At 43.7% G+C, this 27,131-nt stretch overlaps 1 protein-coding gene across 2 annotated transcripts in view; it reads right to left on the bottom strand.

The window, feature by feature from the left end:
* Window positions 1–27,131, bottom strand: part of cracr2b (calcium release activated channel regulator 2B) — a 115,709-nt gene that overhangs the window by 65,996 nt on the left and 22,582 nt on the right. Inside the window, exons 2-4 of one of the 2 annotated variants that reach the window (XM_055649689.1) lie at window positions 18,411–18,486; window positions 13,649–13,868; window positions 1,278–1,395 (exon numbers count right to left, since the gene is read on the bottom strand). In XM_055649689.1, the coding sequence (XP_055505664.1) occupies window positions 1,278–1,395; window positions 13,649–13,837 (307 nt within the window). In that variant the 5' untranslated portion in view covers window positions 13,838–13,868; window positions 18,411–18,486. The remainder of the gene's footprint in view (window positions 1–1,277; window positions 1,396–13,648; window positions 13,869–18,410; window positions 18,487–27,131) is intronic. The other variant, XM_055649688.1, reaches the window with a different exon arrangement.

Genomic DNA, 27,131 nt, shown 5'->3' with positions numbered 1-27,131 from the left:
ATTTAGGCTAGAGAGTGGGTCTGCTTTTTGTATCGGGAACAAAAGTACAGATGGCTGTTATTCTATTCATCTCTTTCCGCCTCTTTAAATTCACTGAATGCCATTACAATAAATTACGGCATCTGCTGGATATAAGCTCCTGGATATTATTCACGGTTGGAAAATGCCCTGGCCTCTCCCCAGGGTCTCATGTCATTCACCAATTCAAATATTTCCTCAAGACTTTCTCAAAAGAATCAGGTGTTTACCTCAAATAATGACTCCTGCACATTTCAGCTGCAGAAATGTCATGGTTAGAGGTAGTTTACAAGGATATGGGTCAGTGCAGGTAAATGGAACAAGACCTAGATGGGCACCTTAGTCGACAGAAGATTTTCATCTGAATCTTTTCCAGCCAATCAATTAAAATCAATAACCTTTTGTTGCGACTGTAGAACATAGAACACGAATAGGCCCACAGAGTCCATGGTGCCAAGCTAAACTAATCTCCTCTACCTGCACATGATCTATATCCTATGACCATAAGACATATGAGCAGAATTAGGCCATTCAGCCCATCGAGTCTGTGCCGCCATTCAACCACGGCTGATCTAATTTCCCCTCTCAACCCCTTCTCTTGCCTTTTCCCCGTAAACTTTGATCCCTCCATTGCCCGCATAACTACGCGCATATCCAAAAGCTTCTTATTATTTCTGCCTCCACCACCATCCTGGCAGTGTGTTCCAGGAACACACCGCTCTTTGAGTAAAGAAAAGTGGCCCTGCACATCTCCGTTAAACGTTGCACTTCTCACCTTACAGCTACGCTCTCTGGACTTCAACATTTCCACCCTGGGAAAAAAGTTCTGACTGTCTACCCTATCTATAACTAAATACTAGAATGGATTTCGACATATAGTTTAGGAAATTAGATCCCCGTCTTTTGACCTCACATTGCAGTATATTTCAAGCTTGGACTTTGTTCCTTGGAGCGTAGGAGACCTAGTGATCATTTTATAGAGGTGCATAAAATCATGATGATAAATGAACAGAGTCCTTCTCCCAAGGTTGGGGAAAAAAGAACTAGAGGACATAGATTTAAGGTGAGAGGGCAAAGATTTAATAGGAACCTGAGGGGCAATTTTACATACAACAACATTTAACAACTTGACTGGTACATATAACAACATGACTGATTCATATATTGATCATACCACCAATTTCCCAATGCCCCAATCTCCCCCCCCCAACCACTTCAACATTGATAAAGGCCACTTCAATGGTAGTCATGGTACATACCGAGACCCATGCTGAATTCTACTGGTGTTAAATAGCCATTATTGTCTTGGTCCAAGCTATCAAAGACGTCTTCCAATTGCTCTGGAGTCAGGGGTAAATCAGACTCACTCCGCAACCTCTGTAACACAGCATGAAACAATGGCAATTAAGTCCCTCAGTTCTAATGAGGTTTTCCAACAATCCATAAATAAACAAGTGAAAAATCAACTGCACCAAAATGAGTTTAATTGCCAGAAGAACTATCCAGCAAGAGAATATTTTATAACTTACACATTTCCTTGATGTCAAACTTTTTTTCCACATAGAAAAGGATGCAACAGGTATAAATTCCTGACTGGCATTTAGAATCAAGGTCATAGAGCTGTACAGCGTGGCAACAGGGCCTTCAACGTAACTTGCCCATGCCGACCAAGATGCCCCACCTACACTAGTCACACCACCCCGCAATTTTTTCCATATCATTCTAAACCTTTCCTATCCATGTTCCTGTCCATATGTCTTTTAAAATATTGTTATAGTATAGTTCAGACATGTTGCCTCAACTACCTCAACTACCACCTCTGGCAGCTCATTCCTTATACACACCACTCTTTGTGTGAAAATGGTGCCTTCAAGTTCCTATTAAATCATTCCACTCTCACTTTAAACCTATGTCCCCTGGTTCTTGATTTGTACATTAAACGGCCACACTGTGTGGAATCATGTTAATAATATACTATACAAACATAAATTTTCCAGTCTTAGTTTTTTTTCATTTATCTTAAGTCTAATTCTTGACCTCTCCTGCTAGTAGTTTAGTTTAGTTTAGACAGGCCCGTACGAAGCATTTCAAAAAGAGGGGTGGCATGACAGGATTACAAATTTTAATGTGAAATAATGTGCACGTATCACGAGTGCAAAGGGCTCTGGAAGCTCCGGGGTTTTAGATGCTCTCTGGTGCATTCTGAGCCTTATTTTGGAGCATTTTTGCTCCAAATTTATGACCAATATTTCAAAAATAATTTTAGTTGAGTCAAGAGTAATGAGTGGGTGGATTGGGATCATTGTTGTATACATTTTTTTAAAATCAAGAATTTAAGTTGTCCATGTTTTATTAATCAAGTTGTACTGTTGTAAAATGTTATGTAAAATGTTATAAAGGAGTATGTAAAGAAAAGTAAAGTAAACCTTTTTTTTAGAAAATATTTTGTGTGTTGATTTGAATGCCTGTTACAGTTCGACTGTGTTAGTGTGTGCAGTGCACCTTCAATGGTCCTCCTGATCTAACTTCTTCTTCTTATGGCGTATGGCGTGCACAGCCTAAAGTTGTAGGACCACTTGTTCTATTTGATCTTATTTGATTGTTCACACCGGGTTGATTGCATTCATCAAAATAGGGCGGAACACGTGAAGGTTGCAATCTCCCACCCCCTTGACCTAACAACTTCACATCACATCAATTTCAACATGGAACAGTGATGCGAATACAACATTTAGTTCGACCAATTTCCATCATGAAAATTGAAGTCAAACTAAATGGTGCATTTACATTACTATGATCGTCAAACTAACCTATTTTACTGTCATACTATTATAACAAATACTAATTCCATGATGACTCGTAAACAAGATCACAAATCACATTTTGAATTCTCAAACACAATGTGATTGTGAATAATTGCAGCTGCTAAGTTTCACTGAGCATTTCCGTATTTTGATGGCTGAAAATCAGTATTTTGTTGGAGAAATCGGTATTTCTCACATACATGCAATAGAACGTACTACACAGAAACTGGATTTTTGAAAAATCACTATTTTGTATGCAACCTCATGTATTCTCAAATATCAGTATGGAATACTGAAAATCAGACTACTGCATTGTAAAACCAATTTTGAAATGTGAATTTATAATTCTTGATATTGATGCAATCATATAACTATTAAAAGTCTGATCTTGGATGTGTGTGTGTTTGTTTGTGTATAATCACATTTTCTCAAAATAAAACGCGCTAACCGTAAAATTTTTACATATTTTTTAGAAAGACTTTCCCCCTGGAGTCCAAAATCACCTTATCTGAAAATGTCATGCTTTATTTCTCGTGTTTTTAATGAAAATCTTCAAAAATCTGACCAACTTTGAAGTCTGCGCCATCTTGCTCACCCCCCCCCCCCCCCCCCCCCTCCCTCCTTTTGTTGGTTGATGCCCGCTCCCCCCCCCCCCCCCCCCCCCCCCCCTCTCCTCCCCCCCCTCTTCCCCCCCCCCCCCCCCCCTTCTCCACCCCAGTTCAAGCGTCTCCCGGGGATGGCGAGGGGGAGAGCTGGGGCTGTGTGCGTGAGCACAGTGACTGGAGGGGCGGGATCGCTGCCCCGGGGACCATGAGGGAACGACCCACCACCCCTCTCCCTCTCCCCCTTCTCCATTCCCCTTCACACCCTTCTACACCTTTCTTTCGCCTCCACCTTTCTACTCTCTCTCCACCCCTCTCTCCCCCCTCCACCCGGGGTATATCTACCCGAGTCAAGAGTAGATTACTCTGGCGTGGGGCCCAATTGGGAGCAATTTGTCCAATCGGTTTAAGGTCGGTCCTGCCCCCCCCCCCCCCCCCCCCCCCCCCCCCCCCCCCCCCCCCCCCCCCCCCCCCCCCCCCCTCCCCCCTCCGACATGGACACAGAGCGATCGCTGCCCCCCTTTTTTTAGTTAAACATCTATTTCCTTTGGGTGTTTTTTTTTAAAATTTCCCCCTTCCCATTTCTGTACTTTTTCGATAGCTGCCATGACCCATTTGTTGTTATCCTTTACCCTGCTCCTGGTCTCTGCCGGACATGCTTTGTGTGTGTGTGTGTGTGTGTGTGTGTGTGTGTGTGTGTGTGTGTGTGTGTGTGTGTGTGTGTGTGTGTGTGTGTGTGTGTGTGTGTGTGTGTGTGTGTGTGTGTGTGTGTGTGTGTGTGTGTGTGTGTGTGTGTGTGTGTGTGTGTGTGTGTGTGTGTGTCGGAGTCTGAGGGGAGAAGCGAGGCACCAAGAGCGAGCGAACGCGCGGACAAACAGACGAAAGCAACGATCAAGACCCTTCTTCGGACTGACAGTCAAGGGAAAGGGAAATGGGAGGTAACGGCATATCTTCCATTCATTTGTCCTTAGTACCGTCTATATCTCTTGTGCCTCTTTCCCATGACTCAGTCCGAAAAAGGGTCTCGGCCCGAAATGTCATCTATTCCGCTCCATGATCGTTGCTTTCGTCCGTCTGTCCGCTCGTTCGTTCGCCCTTGGATTAAATAGCGCAGGATAAAGCTGCGAATTCACGCACTGGATGGAAACTGGAAACTGAAAACTAGGGGAACGCAGTCCCCAGTGTAACCCCCCCCCCCCCCCCCCCATTTCCATCACTGCTCAGTACACACGAAAATAACCTAAACTAAACTAAACTACATCACTCTGTGCGCTGAACATGTTCGAACTGTGCAATAACTTGCATGAAGAAATATCAATAAAACAATAAAGTGGGTATTTAGAGCAGCATGTTAAAAAATGTAGCTCTCATTTAAAATTACTTTCAATTAAGAGTATGAACGAAGATAGCTAAATATAGGCAGATAATTAAATGGGAAAGAAATAAGATCAAAGCATTGTTCAATATCATTTTTCGAGGGACTGGGCGAGATAATTTACATGTAAATGCTAAGCCAACTCAAAATACACACGTCTCATCAAAGCTGTACTTTCTCTTCAGTGACCTCTCTATTCACTAAATTCAGAACAGGACAATCTTTTCTCAGCTAGATAATTGGTGGAGTGCATTATACAGTGCAGCTAATCTTTATGAATGTAAAACACATTATTTCTGAATTAGTCTCATAAAAGGTATTTCAAACGGCTAAATAATAAGTAGACAATTAAATCACATGAAACAAATGGGCCTTTAGTCCTTTGCTAATGCATAAACATCCATAACAAAGTACTTCAAATGCAACTTATTTAAACATGCAATATTTTTTAAATCCATCGTCAACTACACAAAACAACAAAATAATCCAACTAAACACAGTGTCACACTTAACCCTAATGCTACAATGTTGAGGCAGTGGGAAGATCTATCCACCTGTAAATCAGAATACACTCACCTTCAATGGATAATGCATCCACACAGATATAGGACCAAGGCAAAAAAAAGGCATCAAGTGCTGGAGTAACTCAGCAAGTCAGGCAGCTTCTCTGAAGAACATGGATAGGTTACGTTTTGAGTTTGGACCCTTCTTCAGACTCCACAGAGGATGGGCCAGTGAGAGAGGGTCTCAAAGAACTCACATCGGAGAGTGGAGGAAAACGTCTTGAAAGTAAGCATACCTTGAGGAGATTTTGCAGTAATATGGAGAAACAAGGAACTGGAGAGGCTGGTTACACAAAATGCTGCAGTAACACAGTGGGTCAGGCAGCATCTGTGGAGAATATGGATAGGTGACGTTTGGGGTCGGAACCCTTCTTCAGAGGCATCCCTGTCACTTTGCTGGTGGATGGAACTATAGTTTTGAAACTTATGACATTGGCTTCAGTATCCATAGATTAGCCAACTTGGGAAGGACATTAACTTACTGAAAAAAAGCATGTTATATGAGGGTGGAAAGATCTCGATTGATGGAAAGACACAGCATGGAAACCACCGAGTCTTTCCCAAACATGGAACACGCATTAACATGGGTTTTAAGCTATCCCACTTTCTTATCCACTCCCTGCACACTTGGGGCAATTTACACACATCAATTAATCTACAAACCTGCAGGTCAGTGAGATATGGGAGGCCAAATAACCTACAAACCTGGACTTCTTTGAGATCCAGAGCACCCAGAGGAAACCCAAGGGTAGAATGTGCAAACTCCACACAGACAGCAACCCAATGTCAGGATGGAACCCAGGTCACTGGCACTGTGTGATAACAGCTCTACCAGCTGCACCATTGTGCCATCTTCAGTCCCACACATAACGAATAATCACCTAATGCTTAACAACACCCTGCAATGAGCAATGCCTTCATGACAGGGTTGGAAATAGAGAAATAAAGGTAATGTCACATGTTATACATCTGTCTCTTGAGAACAATTGTCTCCAACCCTGGAATCTCGTTAACCAATCTTTAACCCATCACAGACACTTTATTCATTCCACGCTCCATTTACACCCAAGATATGTAATAGTCAGAGAGTCATACAGCATGGAAATAGGTATTTCGTCCCAACTTGCTCATGCCGACCAAGATGCCTCATCGAAGGTAGTAGTCACATTTGCTTGTGCTTAGCCCATGTCCCTCTAAACCTCTCCAATCCATGTACCTGTCCAAGTGTCTTTTAAATGCTATTATGGAACCTGCCTCAACTACCTCCTTTGGTAGCTCATTCCAAGTACCTGCCACCCTCTCTCCTAATCTGTTAATCAGTCCCATGTAATCTGTCTTTCAACCATTCCCATTTATATGCACATTTTGACTCCTTTGCCCCCATCCTTTCTTCTCCTCTTTATCTTCCATTGGTTCTAGTTTAGTGATACAGCATGGAAACAGGCCCTTCCACCCATCAAGTCCAACCCGACACAAATCACCCATTTACACTAGTTCTGTTATCCCACTTTCTCATCTACTCCGCACACATTAAGTGCAATTTACCTACAAACCCGCATGTCTTTGGGATGTGGGAGGAAACAGAAACACTGGGAGGAAAGTCATGTGGTCACAGGGAGAACATGCAAACACCATGTAGACATCAGCCAAGATCAGGATCGAACCTGGGTCTCTCGTGCTGTGAGGCAGCAGCTCTACCCGCTGCACTACTGTGCTGCTGCTCGAGTCATATCTTTGTTCGTGGGTACTACTAATCCCCTATTGTCACAAGCCAAACTCATCATTAGTCAAGTGCTTTCCCCCTCTCCTGCTGCACTACTGGCTTCAATCCAACCTGACCATATCTAACACAACAACCCATTTTCCCACTCCTATCAATAGATGGTCATCAGAAGTTCAAATGCTAGCTGATTTCTCCTGTCTTGTTCCCCCACTCTGAATGCAAAGCCATCGGTAGCTGCAAACAGGAGTAAAAAAAAACTAAATTTATATCAGAATTGTAATGCTGTCAAGAAGCACTGGGCATTTAAAAAACAATTAAAATTTACCCCATCATATTATCATAATTCTACCAGTATTTTATTGCAAAAACATCTTTAACATTTAGCTTCTCTCAACGCATCATTTTTTATTTTCGATACAAGATCTGTTTACAATGGAGTTTAATATTCTAGGTAATGCAATGCATTTCATCTTTCCAGGCAGTTAAGATAATCTTGTTTGTAGTGCAGGATAAGAAAGCAGTAAAATATAACCTTCATTAATTGCAAGGAAGCGGGAGGATTTTAACCTTCTGAAGTGCTTTCATTCTTCGCTCAAAGGACATTACGATCTAATTGGGTGTCTTATCAACAGCTGTTGAAAATTAGGACTATATCGTAAAATAACGACAGTGCATATGTATTGGCAGTGCATTGGTAAGGGGAAAGTTGCTTCTCCACCAGTCAATTCAGACCCCATACACAACCAATGAGATCAATGTTTGTGTGGCATTGAATAGGGCCTGCAGAGATTTTTTGGTTTAGGTTTATTATTATACATCAATATAATCGTCAGACTCAAGTACAATAGAGAGAACAAAGGGGAAGATAGCCCGAGTGTAGACTATAATTCTTAGCATTGTAGTGCACCATCCCATACTCAAAGTCCAATGTCCACAATGGGGTCTATCAGTCCTCTAGCTTACAAAAGGACCTGTTCAGAAGCCTGATACCAGAGAGGAAGGAGCTGTTTCTGAGTCTGGTGGTCTACTTTCATGCTTTTGTAACCTCTGCTGGATGGGAGCAAGCACAAGGAGGAATAACTGGGATGGAATGAGTTTTTGATTATGTCAGCTGCATTCCCTTGGCAGTGTGAAGTGTAGATGAAGTCAATGGCAGGAATTGTGGTCCATGTGACTTCCCTTCTCTTCAGGAAGAAGTACCCCCTTCTCCTACGCACTTTGTCGGAAAGATAGCAGCCCCAACTATTCAACAATCCCTCAGTGCTGCCCTAAGTGGCTGCCAGGGGTCATTACATCCAGACCCTGATGCTGAACATCACTAAGAGAGGATCAGATAAGCAATGGGCAACATAAAATACTTCCCTGGGTAATCAATGTGGGCAACTGCTGTAATTCTGACCACAGCACAAGTTTAGAGGTAACTCAACCACTTCGAAGCACATTTTAAATTTTAATTAGACCTTACAATTCATTACATCCCCCTGTACACTGGTAACCTTCTTGGTTAGAAAACAAGTCAGCAAAGCTTTTTTTTTGCTGAAGGAAAGTATGCTCTCTGCATGATATATTATAACCAGGAGGTGTTGGTTTAGTTATGAGAGGCATAAATAGTGTGGACAGTTGGAACCTTTTTCCCAGGATGTAAATGACAAAGACTTAGAGTCATACAGCAGCAAAACAGGACTTTCGGCCCATTTAGCCCATGCCGACTAAGTTGCCCCAGGGACAATAGTCCCACCCGCCCACATTTAGCCCATATCCCTCTAAACATTTCCTATCCATGGCCTGCCAGATGTCTTTTAAATGTTGTTATAGTACCTGCCTCAACTGCCCCTTCTGGCAGTTCGTGCCTTATACCTATTACCCTCTATGAGAAAAAGCTGCCCCTCATGTTCCTATCATTTCCCTTTCACCTTAAACCTGTGTCCTCTGGCTCTTGATTCCCCTACTCTGGGCAAGAGACTGTGTGTATCTACCCAATCTATTACCCTCATGATCTTATGCCCCAATATAAGATTGTGTCACACATGTGGGTGAGACTTTAAGGTGAGAGGGGAAAAGTTTAAAGGAGATTTAGTTTAGTTTAGAGATACAGCATGAAGACAGGCCCTTCAGCCCCCCAAATCCACGCCATCACCCATACACTAGTTCTATCCTACAAATAAGGGACAATTTACAGAGACCAATGAATCTATAAACCTGCGCGTCTTTGGAATGTGGGAGGAATCTGGAGAAACCCCACACGGTCACAGGAAGAACGTGCAAACTCCATGCAGTAAGCACCCATAGTGTTGTGCCATTGTGCCATTCCAGATGAGATGGATGGGTGTAGAAAAATCAAAAACTCAACCCTTTCCACATGAGCAAGATCTCCGGAGATGTGCGGGGCAAATTTGTTTACACAGAGGGTGGTGGATGCCTGGAACGCTGGAGAGGTGGTAGAGGCAGATAAGAGAGCAGCGTTTAAGAAGCTTGTACATTGGCACATGGATATGCAGGGAATGAGTGGGTATGGATGATGAGAGTAGTTTACTTTGGCACTATGCTCTCTCACCAACTCTCAGTGGCACCTGTGTAGTTATTGTGCCCCTGTTTCGTTCTTCTCCAGTATCTACCAAGACTGTTAATCCACCCAGCCCCTTAAATATCATCCAGGCATAAATCTGAACTGAGGAATAGTAAAGGATAGAATTGAGGAATTGTAAAGGTAAGAAGACACTAATGGGAGTTATCTACAGGCTCCCAAACAGTAGCCTGGATATAGGGTGCAAGTTGCAGCAGGAGTTAAAATTGGCATGTAACAAAGGTAATGCCACTGTGGTTATGGAAAATTTCAATATGCAGGGAGACTGGGAAAATCAGATTGGTTCTGGACCCCAAGAAAGGGAGTTTGTAGAGTGCCTCTGAGATGGATTCTTAGAGCAGCTTGTACTGGAGCCTTCCAGAGAGAAGGCAATTCTGTATTTAGTGTTGTCCAATGAACCAGATTTAATAAGAGAACTCAAGGTAAAGGAACCGCTAGGATGTAGTGACCATAATATGATAAGTTTTAATCTGCTATTTGAGAGGGATTTGAGTTCAATCAGAAGTGTCAGTGTTGCAGTTGAACAAAGGGGACTATGAAGGCATGAGAGAGGAGCTGGCCAAGGTCGACTGGAAAAGTATCCAAGCAGGAATGATGGTGGAACAGCAATGGTAGGAATTTCTGGGCACAACCCAGAAGATGTAGGATCATTTCATTCCAAAGAGGAAGTAAGATTCTAAGGGGAGTAAGAGGCAACCATGGCTGACAAGGGAAGTTAAGGATGAAATAAAACTAAAAGAAAAGGTGTATAACATAGGAAAGAGTAGCAGGAAACCAGAGGATTGGAAACTTTCAAAGGACAACCTAAGGTAACAAAAAGGGCAATACGGGGTGAAAAGATGAAATACTAGGGTAAGGTGGCCAAGAATATAAAGAAGGATAGTAAAAGCTTCTTTAGGTATGTTAAGAGAAAAAGATTAGTAAAGACAAATGTGGGTCCCTTGAAGGCAGAAGAAACATAGAAAAAAATAGGTGCAGGAGTAGGCCATTCGGCCCTTCGAGCCTGCACCGCCATTCAATATGATCATGGCTGATCATCCAACTCAGAAGAAGGGTTTCAGCCCGAAATGTTGCCTATCTCCTTCACTCCATAGATGCTGCTGCACTAGCTGAGTTTCTCCAGCATTGTTGTGTACCCTTGAAGGCAGAACCAGGTGAAATTATTATGGGGAACAAGGAAATGGCAGAAGAGTTGAACAGGTACTTGGGTTCTGTGTTCACTAAGGAAGCACAAATAATCTCTCAGATGTACTAGTGGCCAGAGGACCTAGGGTGACGGAGGAACTGAAAGAAATTAGCATCAGGTGCGAAATAGTATTGGGTAGACTGATGGGACTGAAGGCTGATAAATCCCCAGGGCCTGATGGTCTGCATCCCATGGTACTCAAGGAGGTGGCTCTAGAAATCGTGGATGCATTGGTGATCATTTTCCAATGTTCTATAGATTCAGGATCAGTTCCTATGGATTGGAGGATAGCTAATGTTATCCCACTTTTCAGGAAAGGAGCGAGAGAGAAAACGGTGAATTAGAGACCAGTTAGCCTGACATCAGTGGAGGGGGAGATGCTGGAGTCAATTATTAAAGAAGTAATAACGGATAGCAGTAAAAGGATTGGTCCAAGTCAGCATGGATTTATGAAGGGGAAATCCTGCTTGACTAATCCTCTGGAATTTTTTGAGGATGTGACAAGTATGAAGGAGAGCCAGTGGATGTAGTGTATCTGGACTTTCAAAAAGCCTTTGATAAGGTCCCACACAGGAGATTAGTGGGCAAAATTAGAGCACATGGTATTGGGGGTAGGGTATTGACATGGATAGAGAATTGGTTGGCAGATGGGAAACAACGAGTAGGAACAAATGGGTCCCTGTCAGAATGGCAGGCAGTGGCGAGTGGCGTGCCGCAAGGCTCGGTGCTGGGGCCGCAACTATTTACAATATATATTAATGATTTAGATGATAGGATTCAAATTAACACTAGCAAATTTGTAGATGACACAGAGCTGGGTGGCAGTGTGAACTGCGAAGCGGATGCTAGGAGGTTGCAGGGTGACTTGGATAGGTTGAGTGAGTGGGCAGATGCATGGCAGATGCAGTATAATGTAGATAAATGTGAGGTTATCCACTTTGGTGGCAAGAACAAGGAGGCAGATTATTATCTCAAGTTAGGTGTCAAATTAGGAAAAAGGGAAGTGCAACGAGGTAGGTGTCCTTGTACACCAGTCACTGAAAGTAAACATGCAGGTAGAGCAGGCAGTGAAGAAAGCTAATGGCATGTTGGCCTTCATAACGAGAGGATTTGAGTATAGGAGTAAAGAGGTCCTTCTGCAGTTGCACAGGGCCCTAGTGAGACCACATCTGGAGTATTGTGTGCAGTTTTGGTCTCCTAATTTGAGGAAGGACATCCTTGCTATTGAGGCAGTGCAGCGTAGGTTCACAAGGTTAATCCCCAGGATGGCGGGACTGTCATATGAGGAAAGATTGGAAAGATTGGGCTTATATTCACTGGAATTTAGATGGATGAGGGGGATCTTATAGAAACATATACAATTATAAAAGGACTGGACAAGCTGGATGCAGGAAAAATGTTCTCAATGTTGGGGGAGTCCAAAACCAGGGGCCACAGTCTAAGAATAAAGGGGAGGCCATTTAAAGCTGATGAGAACAAACTTTTTCGCCCAGACAGTTGTGAATTTGTAAGTTTCTCTGCCACAGAAGGCAGTAGAGGCTAATTCACTGGATGAATTTAAAAGAGAGTTAGATGGAGCTCTAGAGGTGAGTGGAATCAAGGGATATGGGGAGAAGGCAGGCACGGGTTACTGATTGTGGATGATCAGCCATGATCACAATGAATGGCGGTGCTAGTTCGAAGGGCCAAATGGCCTCCACCTGCACCTATTTTTCTATGTTTCTAACAGGGTATAAAAAGGCTTAAATGTCTATAACAAAATGAGGAAAAACCTCACAGGTTAAGATATCTTTCTGCAATAATCCAACTGCAGTTCGTGTTTAGAAGCCTGCGTGATTGATAGGTTATCTAGCAATTAAAAGGCACTAAGGTGAATTATTCTCATGTTATAATCATATAAAATAATTGGCTTTATAAGACCACGTACAGTCAGTCATGTCCCTGTCACCCAGCTGGCAATATGGAGAAAAGAACTGATCTAGAGGCCATTCAACCCATTTCAGAACATATCTTGCTACTAGAGCCAGAGAGACATCACGGCGTCACAGACATTGAGGGCTGAAGGTCTGTACCTATGCTGCACTGTTCTACAGTCTATGTTCATCCATGGATCCTTGGAAGATACCTCTGCAAGTGTATCCCCACTGTCTGTGCCCTACTCTCAGTGTCAGCATTGACTCAGTGCTCAAGCTACTACAGTGAGTGATCCAACCAATATCAGGCAGACACCGAGGACACAATACACAGAACATTTTCAATGTCATATTTTTTTTACGGTTCCCCAACCTTTCCATTCAAAGATTTCAGGATGTGGAGTTCACCATTGGACCCTACTTCCTGAAAATCTTTCAGCGGGGGAAACATTTCATAGGAACCTGGAGCATGAGGGGGTAACTTTTTCACACAAAGGGAGGTGGGTGTATGGAACGAGCTGCCGGAGGTGACAGTTGAAGCAGAAACTATCCTAACATTTAATAAACATTTAGGCAAATACATGGATAGGACAGGTTTAGAAGGACATGGCCCAAATGCAGGCAGATGGGACTAATGTAGATGGGACCAGCTGGTCGGCGTGGGCAAGTTGGACTGAAGGACCTGTTTCCACACTGTATGACTCTAAATCTTTGAAGAAGTGAAGGGTTGGAGAACAATAATATCTTGACTGTGAACACCTGTATCAAGTTGACCAACTTTTAGCCGGATACATTCACACTCACTTCACCACAGTATTTAAATGCTTCTGATCTTATTTCTTCAAATGTCCAAAATGAAAGAACGCTACTTTTACACTACCTGCATATCCCTCTTGGTGATGAAGCCTTTCTCTTCTTTGTCGCAAAGCTGGAAGATTTCACGAGCCTTTTCCAGAGTCTCTTGGAGGCTGTTCTGTTCATAGGGATCTGCTCTGAGGTCCCGGGCAGCATTGAGATCCATTCCTCCATCAAACCGCCCGCCGTTTGATGCCTCTTTTTTCCTGGACATCGTCCACTTTCTGCTCCCGACGTGTGTGCCTCTGTGAAGGGCATAAAACAAAACAATCAGTACTCGTGTTTGCATCATTCAGTGAGGCTTCGCTCGCTCGTGTCGAGCATCACTAAGCAACAGCCCACTCAGTAGTGGTCTGAAGGCTCTCCGAATATTCAGTTAATTACTCCTTTTGTTCCAGCGGTACAGTAAAGAGGTACCAAGCAAGAAAGATCAGAAGTTTTATTTCCAAAACACTGTGGAATTAGGGTTGGTGACAAACTACATTATAACCCAGCATATGAACATTGAATTCTCTTATTTTAACCAACTTTTACTTCCATTCCCCTCCCCTTCCCCTTTGCCCCATTCCTCCACCCTAGTCCTTTTACCAGTGCCACTGTTCTCCTCATTGTTTCCTCTTGAGATCACACCTTCCCTAGCCAACAATGGGCTGACTAGAGGCCACACTGCCCAAGGTCATTTGTGAGCCGAGCCTTGTTTGGTCCTGGTCTTTTCTTGCCTCCAGCTTTTCACCCAACCCCAATGTTGGTCCCTATCGTTTTCAAGTTCAAGTGAGTTTATTGTCATGTGTCCCTGATAGGTCAATGAAATTCTTGCTTTGCTTCAGCACAACAGAACATAGTAGGCATTTACTACAAAACAGATCAGTGTGTCAATATACCATTGTATAAATATATACACACACATGAATAAATAGATTGATAAAGTGCAAATAACAGAAAATTACGGGCTAATAATGGGAAAAAAGCTTATAGTCAAATTTTGGAAAAATGCTCCAATACCAACAATATAAAGGTGGGTTTCAAACATGTTCGAAACACTACTCTTGGAAAAGATGAGACTCCTCCTAGCAGGCAAAGCAGACCACTTCCAAAAGATGTGGTCTGCATTTATGGAACTATTACAAGCATAAGGTGCAATAGTAATTTAAAATATAAATGGTACCAGGATCTGGTAACGGGGGGTATAAAATAAATTTTTAAAAAAAGCACGGTTGGTATATTCTTTTTTGCGAGTTTTGTGTTACAATAGAGCGATTGTTTTTCCTTTTTTTTCTTTTCTTTCTAGGGTCTTATTTCCTTTCTTTACTTCCTTCTCTAACTTCCTCCCTACGGGGCTTTCTTTTCCCAACACTTTCCTGCACCTTCACGATTCTTGCTCTCTTTCCTTACTTCTTTTACTTCTATCTTTTTTAAAGCTCGAAAAACGAAGTGGTGCAACAAATGTAATAAGATATATCTGATGTGTAGTATTGTAATTTACTGTACTTCTAATAAAAATATGTTTTTTTTAAAAGTGCAAATAACAGATAATGGGTTATTAATGTTCAGAGTTTTGTCCGAGCCAGGTTTAATAGCCTGATGGCTGTAGGGAAGTAGCTATTCCTGAACCTGGTTGTGGCAGTCTTCAGGCTCCTGTGTACCTTCTACCTGAAGATAGCAGAGAGATGAGTGTGTGGCCAGGATGATGTGGGTCTTTGATGATACTGCAAGCCTTTTTAAGGCAACGACTGCGATAAATCCTCTCGATGGAAGGAAGGTCAGAGCCGATGATAGACTGGGCAGTGTTTACTACTTTTTGTAGTCTTTTCCTTTCCAGGGCACTCAAGTTGCAGAAATCAAGTTTCTCCAGAGTTGCTGGCTCACCGGCTAAGTTACTCCAGCAATTTGTGTCTATTTTTGGTATAAACCAGCATCCGCAGTTCCACATTCTACACAAGGGAAGCTTTTCTGTGTAAGCTGTCAAAAAAGGAATAAGGAACCAGGAAAAAGCCTTGACCACTTCCACCTAAATCTTAGTCCAAATTAGTCTGAAGAAGGGTCTCGACCCGAAAGGTCACCTATCCGTGTTCTCCAGAGATGCCGCCTGACGTGCTGAGTTACTCCACCACTTTGTGTTCTCCTGAATCTTAACTCTATTTTCCTCCCTTGCTCAATTCTCCTTGCCTAACACAAAAAGAACACTGCTAATTTAAGTTCTCACGCTCCCAATTTACCGAGCATTTGTTAGCGTTTTGCAGCACACTATTTCACATTCCTACTGCTACTCGTATCATGAAAAAATATTTCTATTATCATCTTTGAATAACAAAGCTCTAAACCAGTAGTATCTTAAAGAAGAAAATATATAAATCTCTCACTGACCTGAATATGAGATTAGGTCATAAGGTCATAATGTCATATGTGATAGGAGCAAAATTAGGCATTTGGCCCACCAAGTCTACTCCGCCATCAATCATGGCTGATCAATCTCTCCCTCCTAACCCCATTCTCCTGCCTTCTCCCCATAACCCTTGACACCCGTACTAATCAAGAATCTGCTATCTATTTATCTATTTTCTATCTCTACATAGCTAAAACTCTGATCTTGTGTTCATCCGGTTTGTGCGGTTTTTCAATTTGCACAAAACCGTACGCGATAGCGCTACAATTTTCCATCAACTCATTCACCGTTCTCCTGTGCTGCCAGTGCAACAAGTTTCATCCCGATCGGTAGTATATTGTAAAAGTTAGCGAGGATTAAAAATCGTAAAAACCACGCGTGCCCAGATCGATCTCCTCTCCTGCCAGTCAACGCCGCGCGGAATGGTCTTTTCTCCTGTCATTCCGCGGACGGTCCACCCCTTCCTGTGCCATCGCGTCTTTACTGGAGCTGAGGGACGCTGTAAGTGGCCGGCAGAGGTCTCCAACCGGACACAATTTTCGGAGGGACAGGAAGCGGCTCGGCCCGGAGTCGGAGATGTTGCCAAACGGAAAGCGGAGAGTCTGATCCCGGTGGAGGAGGGCGATCAGGGCCTGTTGTGAGTCCCAAACGCACCGCCATCGCAGCTCTGCAGCTCCGGCCCCTTCCCCTCTGGTCCCCCTCGCTGGCTCCTGCCCCTCGACGGCTGATGCTCCTCCGGGGCATGTGCGAGAAGGGAGAGGAGTGGCAACCTCAAGATTCTGGGGAGGGAGAGTGGGGGAGGAGAGGGGATAGATGGAGAGGAGGGGAGTAGCGAAGGGAAAGGAGTTATGAAGGGAGGGAGGGGGGGGAGGGAGTGACTGAGGGTAGGGAAAATGAGAGGTGAGAGAGGGATTGGGGGAGGCATTGGGGGAGGGTAGGAGGTGAGGGAAAAGAAGAGGAGGGAGGTTAGGAGGGAGAGTGGGGGAGGAGGGAATTGAGGGAGGAGGGGGGAGTGAGAAGGGGGAGTAGAGGAGGGGGAGTAGAGGAGGGGCAGTGGGGGAGGTAGAGAGTGGGGAATACAGTGGGAGAAGGGCAGTAGGGGAGGTGAGGAGGGGATAGTGGGGGTGATAGGGGGAGGTGAGGCATGGGGGAGGTGGGGGGGACTGTGGGTTAGGAGGGGGATAGGGAGGGGAGAGATGGAGGGAGGGAGTGACTGAGGGTAGGGGAAAGGAGAGGGAGAGAGAGGTGAGGGAGGGATTGGGAGAGGTGAGGAGGAGAGTGGAAATAAGAGGGAGGGTGAAGAAGAGGGGGAGAGAGTGCTAGGGATGAGGGGAAATGGGCTGCACCTGTGTAGTTGGGGGCTATGGGTGAGTGGTGGAATATTGAGTTGGGGGACCAAGCCTCCTGTGTAACAGGGACCCAACGGGTCCCACTTAGTCTAGTCTCTGCTTTAAAAATATCCATTGACGGGCTCCACAGCCTTCTGTGGCAAAGAATTGCACAGATTCACCACCCTGTGACTAAAGATTAGGAGGCTGGCAGCATCTTAGCCCGAAAATGTAAACAGAAAGAGTATTTCAAACTGGTAAGAATGTATTGACATGAACGTGCGGTACACCGTGCTGTTCACTGCTGGCATGTACAAGGGCAGCACGGTGGAGCAGTGGTAGAGTTGCTGCCTTACGGCGCTTGCAGCACTGGAGATCCGGGTTCGATCCCTACTACGCGTGTTGTTTTACGGAATTTGTACGTTCTCCCCGTGACCGCGTGGGTTTTCTCTGAGATCTTCGGTTTCCTCCCACACTCCATAGACGTACAGGTTTGGAGATTTATTGGCTTGGTATAAGAGTAAAACTGTCCCTAGTATGTGTAGGGGATTGTTAATGTGTGGGGGTCACTGGTCGGTGCGGACTCGGTGTGTCGAAGGGCCTGTTTCCGCGCTGCATCTCTAAACTAATCTAAGAGCTTAGTTGCTTGAGCCAACATAATAATTACTTCCAGACACTTCCAGGAGCAATTTTTGATGTTGTTGATGTTTTAAAACAGGGAGAAGACCTCCAGGTTTAAAAGTGGAAGGTTAGGTTTGAATTGAAGATAGACACAAAAAGCTGGAGTAACTCAGCGGGACAGGCAGCATCTCTGGAGAGAAGGAATGGGTAACGTTTCGGGTCGAGACCCTTCTTCAGTTTGAATTGTTCACTCACTACAGGCCCAGGCTGATAGAGACTTTATTCACACTGTGACTCCAACTCTCAGTGGCACCTCTGTGATATATTTCTCGTTCTTCCCCAGTATCTACCAAGACTGCTAATCCACCCAACCCCATAAATTTCACCCAAGCATAAATCTGAACAGGGCATTAAAAAAGGTTTTAATGCCTGTAACAAAATGAGGAGAAACTCACAGGCCAAGATATCTTTCTGCAATAATCCGACTGTCGTTAGTGTTTTGAAGCCTGCAGGATTTATACTGTAGGTTATCTAGCAATTAAAAGACACAAGATGAATTATTCTCATGGTAAAATTTATATAAAAGAATTGGCCTTATAAGACCAAGTACAGTCTGGCGTGTCCTTATGAGCCAGCTGGCAACATGGAGAATGGAGCTGATCTAGAGGCCATGTAGAGAAAATTCAACCATTTCAGAACATATCTTACTACTGAAGCCAGAGAGTCATGCAGCATGGAAACCCTTCAGCCCAACTTGCCCACGCCGACCAACATGTCCCACCCACATTTGTCCCACCTGCCTGCATTTGGCCTTTTAAACCCGTCCTATCCATGCACCTGTCCAAATGTTTCTTAAACGTTGCGATAGTACCTGCCTCATCTACCTCCTCCGGCAATTTGTTCCATACACCCACCACCCTTTGTGCAAAGGTTACCCCTCAGGTTACGATTACATTTTTCCCCCCTCACCTTAAACCTATATCCCCTAGTTTTCGATTACCCAATTCTGGGCAAGAGACTCTGTGTGTTGACCCAATCTATTCCTTTCATAACATTTTACACTATACTGTATACTGTAACAAGACGCTTTGATTCCAAGTGTGGTTCCACATAGCAGACCCACACATCCATAAAATATATGTTTCCAACCTGACGAACTAATCCAAGCCTCTCCTGCCTTGAAAGATTCATCTTCTAACATCACCCTTCAGTCTTGGGACTCAGACTTTAGCCAATGCAATTCAGCTGCATAAGCAAAGTACATGGTTGCTGCCATGGATGAAAACTCATCCACTGCAACAAATAAAACTGAATGAAAATATTGTTCCATATCAATACTATGCATCACAAAGTCTTGAGACTGTGAAGTACTGTTCCTCATGCTCCACTGTTCCATAGATCAAGTCCCCTAGACACAGATAACCAGTATAATCCCATTACTTAAGAAGGAAAGGAGAGAACTATAGAACAGTTAGCCTGGCATAAATAGTAAGAAATGCTTGAATGTGTTAAGCTCTACATAGCGGTGCAGCTGGTAGACTTGCTGTTGCACAGCACCAGAGGTCCATGTTCGATCTTCACTTTGGGTACTGTCTATGCGGGGTTTGCACGTTCTCCCTGTGACTGCTTGGGTTTCCTATGGGTGCTCCGGTTTCCTCCCACATCCCAAAGAACAAGAGGGTTTGTAGGTTAATTGGCCTCCGTAAATTTCCCTCAGTATGTAGGGAGTGGATGTGAAAGTGGGATAACATAGAACTAGTGTGAACAAGTGATGGATGGACAGCATGGACTCGGTGGGCCTGCTCCATGCTTTATCTTTCAATTTATCAAAAGAGTAGGAAGAGGCAAAGTCAACATGATTCTAATGAAAGGGAGATTGTGTTTGATAAATCTATTGGAATCATCCTGAGGTTGTAACTAACAGCAAATATAAGCAGAGACCAGTTTTCACAGTGCATTTGGTTTTTCTGAAGACCTTCAATAAAATTACCTGCAAGAAGTTACTGAACAAAATTAGAGTTCTTGGGATTGGCATGGATTATAGATACGTTTTAAGAGACAGAAAGCAGAAGGTGGAAATCATTGGGTCTTGTTCAGGTTGGGTGGTTGTGACTAGTGGAGTGGCAGAGTGATTAGTTCTGGGACCCAGCCATTCACGATCTATATCCATGACTAGGGTGACAGGACCAAGTATAATATATCCAAGTTTGCTGAAATTCTCACTGAGCTGTGAAGACGATGCAAAGAGACTTCAAGGAGATAAAGACAAATACGTGATCGGGTGAGGACATAATCGATGGAAAATATTTGTCAGAACATGATAGAAACATATATATATTTTTTAATAATCAGATATCGAAAGATGCACTTGTTCAGAGGAACTTGGGTACTGTCCATGTGAGGTTTGCACGTTCTCCCTGCGAATTCTTGGGTTTCCTACGGTTGCTCCGGTTTCCTCCCACATCCCAAAAAACAAGACGGTTTGTAGGTTAATTGGCCTCCGTAAAATTTCCCTCAGTATGTAGGTAGTGGATGTGAAAGTGGGATAACATAGAACTATACATAGGGTATCCTTATACATGAATCACATAAGTTTGCATGAAGGCACAGCAAGCAATTAGGAAGGCAGATGATATGCTGACCTTTATTGCAATAATAATAGAACACAATCATAAAGGTATCTTTCCTCTATAAAATACGCCCAGGTTAAACGGCAGTGGGAATATTGTGTATGGTTCCCATCTCCCTGACTAAGGGAGGATACATTAATGATATTGGGAGCTCAACAAAGGGTCACCAAATCCTGCATCTGTACTCTGTGAACGGCTTGGTTGTAATCATGTATAGTCTTTCCACTGACTGGTTAGCATGCAACCAAAAACTTTTCACTGTGCCTCTCCACTTTCCTGGAGATCCACATTTTAGTGAGAAATGCGACATATATATCTACAACTACAACTCTAAAACAAGATGCTATATATATAAATATACCACACTAATCCCATGGTCCATATCCTTCTACATCCTGTCTATTTAAGTGCTTATCTTTTAAGCGTATGGTTGTATCTGACAACACCTCCTTGAAGGGCCTGTCCCACTTAGGCAACTGTGCAGGCGAGTGCAGGAGACTCTGCGCTCGCCACATGGTCGCCACATGTTCGCTGGTGGTCTCTGGTGAGTCTCCTTCATGGTCGCGAGGAGTTCCCGCATTCTGGGAACTAGTCGCGGCCTCAGTATGGTCGCCGCAAATTTTTCAACACGTTGAAAATTTTTCTGCCCCCAAAAATTGGTCGCCATGGAGATAATCGATAATCCTGTAGTCGTAGGTGCAGTTGTAGTGGGGTCACCATGTAGTTATAGGTAGTCGAGTAGTCGTAGGTAGTTTTAGCTAATCGCCTTTGCTGACCGGTCATTTTCATTGGCTCATTGGGGGAAAAAAACATAAGCAGGAGTTTTCACAACCAAGGATAACCGACTGGTAATGTTAAATGTCCGCCAAACCTCACAGCACAGTATCTCTGGCTTATTAAAAGTTGGCTAGCTTCTTAAATGTTGGCTCCACTCCTTCTCCCCCACCTTCTCCCCCCTTCTCTCCCCTCTCCCCCCCTCGTTTAAAGGACTTACCGTGCAATGCTAGTCGTCTTAATTATAGCGGTGCGTGTCTGTATCACCTTGGCTTTGCATCATATGAATTTCAGACTGTGCTCTCCCGCTTACCCTCGCCCCCGCCTTTGCGATGTGTGTGTGTGTGTGTGTGTGTGTGTGTGTGTGTGTGTGTGTGTGTGTGTGTGTGTGTGTGTGTGTGTGTGTGTGTGTGTGTGTGTGTGTGTGTGTGTGTGTGTGTGTGTGTGTGTGGTGTACTCTGACAGTCGCTGTTCCAGTTCCCGGTTTTTCAGGCGACTGCTGGCAACTTGACAGTCGCCGGCAGTCCGCTGAAAAATCGCCTAAGTGGGACAGGCCCATTAGACTCCTTACTTTCATCTTAAACCTATGCCCTCTTATTTTTGATAACCTTTCCACAGGAAGAAGTTCCATTTATCCTATCTATGCCTCATAATTTTATACATCTTCATCAGGTCATCCCTCAGCCTCCTTCACTCACAGGGAAAGCAAACCCAGCTTAGGCAATCTTTCCCCATAACTATGGTCCTCCAATCCAGGCAACATCCCGGTGAATCTCCTCTGCGCTCCACGACCATCTCCTTCCCATATTGCAGAGAGCAGAACTGCACACAATACTCCAAGTATGATCTAACCTGTTTTTGTACAGTTGTAAGCAAACCTCCCACCTTTTGTATTCTATGCCCTGACCTATAAAGGCAACTATACGTAAGCCTTCTTCACCACCTCTGGGGTTGTGGGAACTATCATCTAGTTCAGTGACGTTGCAGGTAGAGCTGCTGCCTCACTGCAAATGTTGACTGTGTGGAGTTTGCATGTACTCTAGAGACTTTAGATATACAGCATGAAGACAAGCCCTTCGTCCCACCAAGCCTGCACCGACCAGCGAGCACTAGCACTGTCCTACATACTAGGAACAATTTGCAATTTTACCAAAGCCAATTACCCTACAAACCTGCACATCTTTGGAGTGCGGGACGAAACCTTTTTTTGAGGTGATAGTTACAAAGCCAAGAAACAAACTCCAAGTTCTTTAGTTTAGAAGTACTTTGTTTGTTTATATAACCAGCCACCCTCGAGAAAAGCAGTGAGTGAACGAGACACAAATATACCAAGAACATGTTCTGAGCTTGGAAACATTTTCTGCAGGGTTTCTCCAAAATGCAACAAAACAACTGGGAATAATGTTTGAACTATTCTCCAACAACATTTAAAAGAGATTGGACAGGAATACGGATATAAACTATTTAGATGGATATGGGCCAAACGTGGGCCGCTGGGAGTATCGTAGATGGGGCATTTTGGTCGGCAGGGACAAGCTGGGCCAAAGGGTCCATTCTCGTGTTGTATGATGCTAATCCATTCTCGCTACCTCCTTGTGTTTGGGGCTGCCAACAGTTTATTGGCATCAAGACAACAAGGAACTCAACATTCATTCTGCTTTCATATGAAGGCTATGAAGTGTAAATCGCATTGTGCGATCGACAGACACCTTTCCCATAATTGAGACTAGACTTTAGAGATACAGTGTGGAAACAAGCACTTTGGCCCACGGAGTCCACGCCGACCAGTGATCACCCCGTACACTAGTACTATCCTTTCCAGGGTCAATTTTGCGCAAAATCCATTTCAACCCCATACCTCGCGTGTTTAAGCGACGGATGAAGAGCGATGGCGCGATGATTGTGTAGAATCACAAAAAGACCTAACCCAAAAAAATTATTTACTGGAGAAACATCTGAAACATAAAGCATATGCATCTGATGGAAAATCCCAAAAAAAAAAATCAAAATCAAAACTTTGGACCCAACGTTTCAGGCGCGCTCAAGGTGCCTCCCTTAAAAATCAAATTCGGTGGGGCGTACGCCCCACGTTGGGCCTACCACTGCGCTCCAGATACATGTGGAAACAAGCACTGTGGCCCACGGTTCCACGCCGACCAGTGATCTTTAGTACACTAGTACTATCCTTTCCAGGGTCAATTTTGCCAAAGCCATTTAACCTACAAACCTATACGTCTTTGGAGTGCGGGAAAAAAACCAGCGGGGTCATGAGGAGAACGTACAAACTCCATATAGACAGGACTCATAGTCAGGATCGAACCCGGCTCTCTGGTGCTGTAAGGTAGCAGCTCTACCGCTGTGCCACTGTGCTGCCCCAATTAATTTCTGCAAGTTTATCTTAAATTTGGAAAATGAAAATAAATATTTACAATACGGTTCCTCAAACAGTTTAAAATAGGATAATCGCAAACACACTTATACAAGTATCAAATAAAAATGGAAAGTTCAGTACGCTTGTATAAAGCAGCACTAATAATTATTTAAGCATGATTTAACTAAAGTCTAAGTGACTTCTACAACTAATGCAAGTAGCTATTCCATTTTTTAAATACAAGAAAATATATTATCAACTATTCCAGTGCTGACAGGATTTCTCCTGCCGGTAACCCTGGCCATTATATTAGACTCTGTGCCCAAACCACACACAATGCAAAACCATTTATAACAAGGGTATAGATTTCCCAGCATGGGCACAAGAATGATAAAGAGCTTCAATTAATTGCCATGGTTCTGTTCTATGTGAGCATAACAAGCATGAAAGGTTGGAATAAGAATCCTCAGGAATGTTATACAATGTAATGGCACATTCTGTACAACCCCGAACAATAGCATTTAATTGAAACAAATACAATTCTCTCCCCCTGCCCCACTCCCCCCCCCCCCCTCCCCTCCCATATTTGACCCGTACGTTAATCAATGGAACATTAGAAACTAGTGAATCATAGTCATAAGAGTCATAGAATCACAGAGTCAAAGAGTTAAGACCCTGTCCCACTTTCACGAGTTACTCACGAACTCTCCCGAGTTGTCCCCTTGATTCGAACTTGGAGAATTATGGTAATAGCCATTCGTAGGTACTCGGGGTTATTTTTTAAACTCGTGGGCATTTTTCAACATGTTGAAAAAACGTCCCGACTTACCTGAAGCCCCGAGTTCCTACGGCTGACATTACGAGTTGCTACGAAACATCTACGGCCTCCTACGAGCTCGCTACCGACATTCCCCGACATGCCCCAAGCCTCGAATCAAGGGGAAAACTCAGGAGAGTTTGTGAGTAACTCGGGAAAGTGGGACAGGGCCTTTATAGAGTGTGCAAACAGGCCCTCTGGCCCAACTTGCCCACACCGAACAACATGTCCCATCTACATGTTAAAATCTTTAGCTGGGCTAATAATAGGTTCAAAAGTAACACACTGCTGGTATAGGAAACCTGCAATTATAGTAAATACAGCAGGAAGGGGGAAATGGAGCTAGCCTTTCAGATCAATGAGAATTCAACAGATCTCGCTGTTTAGATGCATAGTGATTAAACTAAAATGTTGATTGCTTCTCTCTCTCCAGTTACTGCCTTACCCACAGAGTGTCCCTCACCCATTCCACTTGAAAGTTCCTTGAAAGGGTGCCATTATCATTAATACTATAACCAAAACAATGAAAGAATTTTGATCTATTCCAAGTAGAAAAAGCATGGGAAATTGTTGAACCATAGAACAGGGGGTGGCATGGTGGTGCAGGGGTAGCGTTGCTAGCTTACTACCCAGGTTCGATCTTGGCTACGGGTGCTGTCTGTACGGAGCTTGTACATGTTCCCTGTCACTGCGTGAGTTTTCCCTGGGTGATCCGGTTTCCTCCCACACTCCAAAGACGTAGGGTTGCAGGTTAATTGGCTTCTGAATATTCTAAATTGTCTTTAGTGTGTAGGATAGAACTAATGTTAACGGGTGATCAATGGTCGACCGAAAGATCCGTTTCCATGCTGAAAATCTAAACTAAACACAGAATAAAATTCATTCTCCTTCCATAGAAAGGCTTTTAAATGTTAATCGCAGTGTTTCCAAGCTGCATCTCAAAACTTAACTAAACTAAACTGCAGATACTGGTTTTCAAAAAAAAGACACAAAGTGCTGGAGTAACTCAGCGAGTCAGGCAGCACCTCTGGAGAACATGATAGGTGATGTTTCGTGTCGGGGGCCTTCTTCAGATTGATTGTGGGGGGTGGAGTGGGGAAAGAAAGCTGGAAGATTCTTAACTGACCAAAGTCTACCCTCTTCCACCCACCCAACCCCAAAGCAACTTCCAATTTTGAATCTTTGCAAACACACTATCAAAATGCAATAGGTCAATGCTTCTCGTATTCCTTGCTGTTGGTTTAAGTTGACGACCACTCATGTGGGAAGTGTAAATGTATACAGGGCAGTTGGTGTACAAAAAACACATCATCTTCAAATGACCTGCTTATGCTGGTTCTTATGGAGAGGCAGGACGTCTGTCAGGTGCTTTTAAAATGGAACATTCCCAGCACATCAGACAACTTTGGCATGGAGATCCGAGTTTACATTTCAGGGTAATGATTGATTAGAATAAAAAGTCAACAATCTTAAACAGCAACTCTGTTCCCCTCTCCATTAAGGTCGCCTGGTTGCTGAGTGTATTTAGAATTTTAGCCTTCAGCCTTTAGAGATAGTGTGGAAACAGGCCCTTCAGCCCACCGAGTCCACACCAACCATCGATCACCTCGTACACCAGCATTATCCTACACGCCAGGGACAGGGAATGAAGGCAGCACATTGGCGGAGCGGTAGAATTGCTGCTTTACTGCACCAGAGACCTGTGTTCGATCCAGGCTACGGGTGCTGTCTGTATGAAGTTTGTACTTTCTCCCTGTGACGGCACGTTTTTTCTCCGGGTGCTCCTATTTCCTCCCACATTCCAAAGACGTACAGGTTTGTAGGTTAATTGGCTTCTGCAAATTGTAAATTGTCCCTAGTGTGTAGGATAGTGCTAGTGTACGGGGTGATCGCTGGTTGGCACAGACTCAGTGGGCCAAAGGGCCTGCTTCCACGCTGTATCTCAAAAGTTTAATGTATAAATTTACAATTTACCGATGGGAATGAACCTACAACCTTTTATTATGGAATTTTTCCATTTACATCATTTTGCTTTTGTCAAGTGCTATTATGAATTGAATTGAATTGAAAGATAGAGTATGGAAACAGCCCCTTCGGTCCATCGATCACACATTCACACTAATTCTATGCTATCCCACCTTCGAATCATCTCCCTGCACACAAGAGGCAATTTACATTGTCTTTGGAATGTGAGAGGAAACCCGAGGGCCCATTGTCAAAGGTATTTTAACATGAACTATTAATCACGATCATGTGGCATCACATGATAATTACACTGCAGTTCCAGTAATTAAAAGTTCTTTGAGATAGAGGAGTGTATATTTACTTAGGAACTGCATGGAGTAGTAAAGTATATAAAGTCAATGGAACAATTTAGATACACAGAAACAACTTTCTTAAAAATGATTCCCCAGCGACAAGATATATAGAAAAGACAGAACAGCTTATCTTTCCTTCTAGACATTTGTTCCCTGCAGACACAAGGATTGCTAGTTTACAAAAAAAAAAAGCACAAAGTACTGGAGTAACTCAGCAGCGAAGCTGGCAGTCGCTGCGTTTCAGTCCTGACCTCGGGTGCTGTCTG

This window comes from Leucoraja erinacea, chromosome 18 (assembly GCF_028641065.1).
Source record: "Leucoraja erinacea ecotype New England chromosome 18, Leri_hhj_1, whole genome shotgun sequence".
Taxonomy (NCBI): Eukaryota; Metazoa; Chordata; class Chondrichthyes; order Rajiformes; family Rajidae; genus Leucoraja; species Leucoraja erinaceus.
This window is presented reverse-complemented; position numbering and strand designations above follow the sequence as displayed.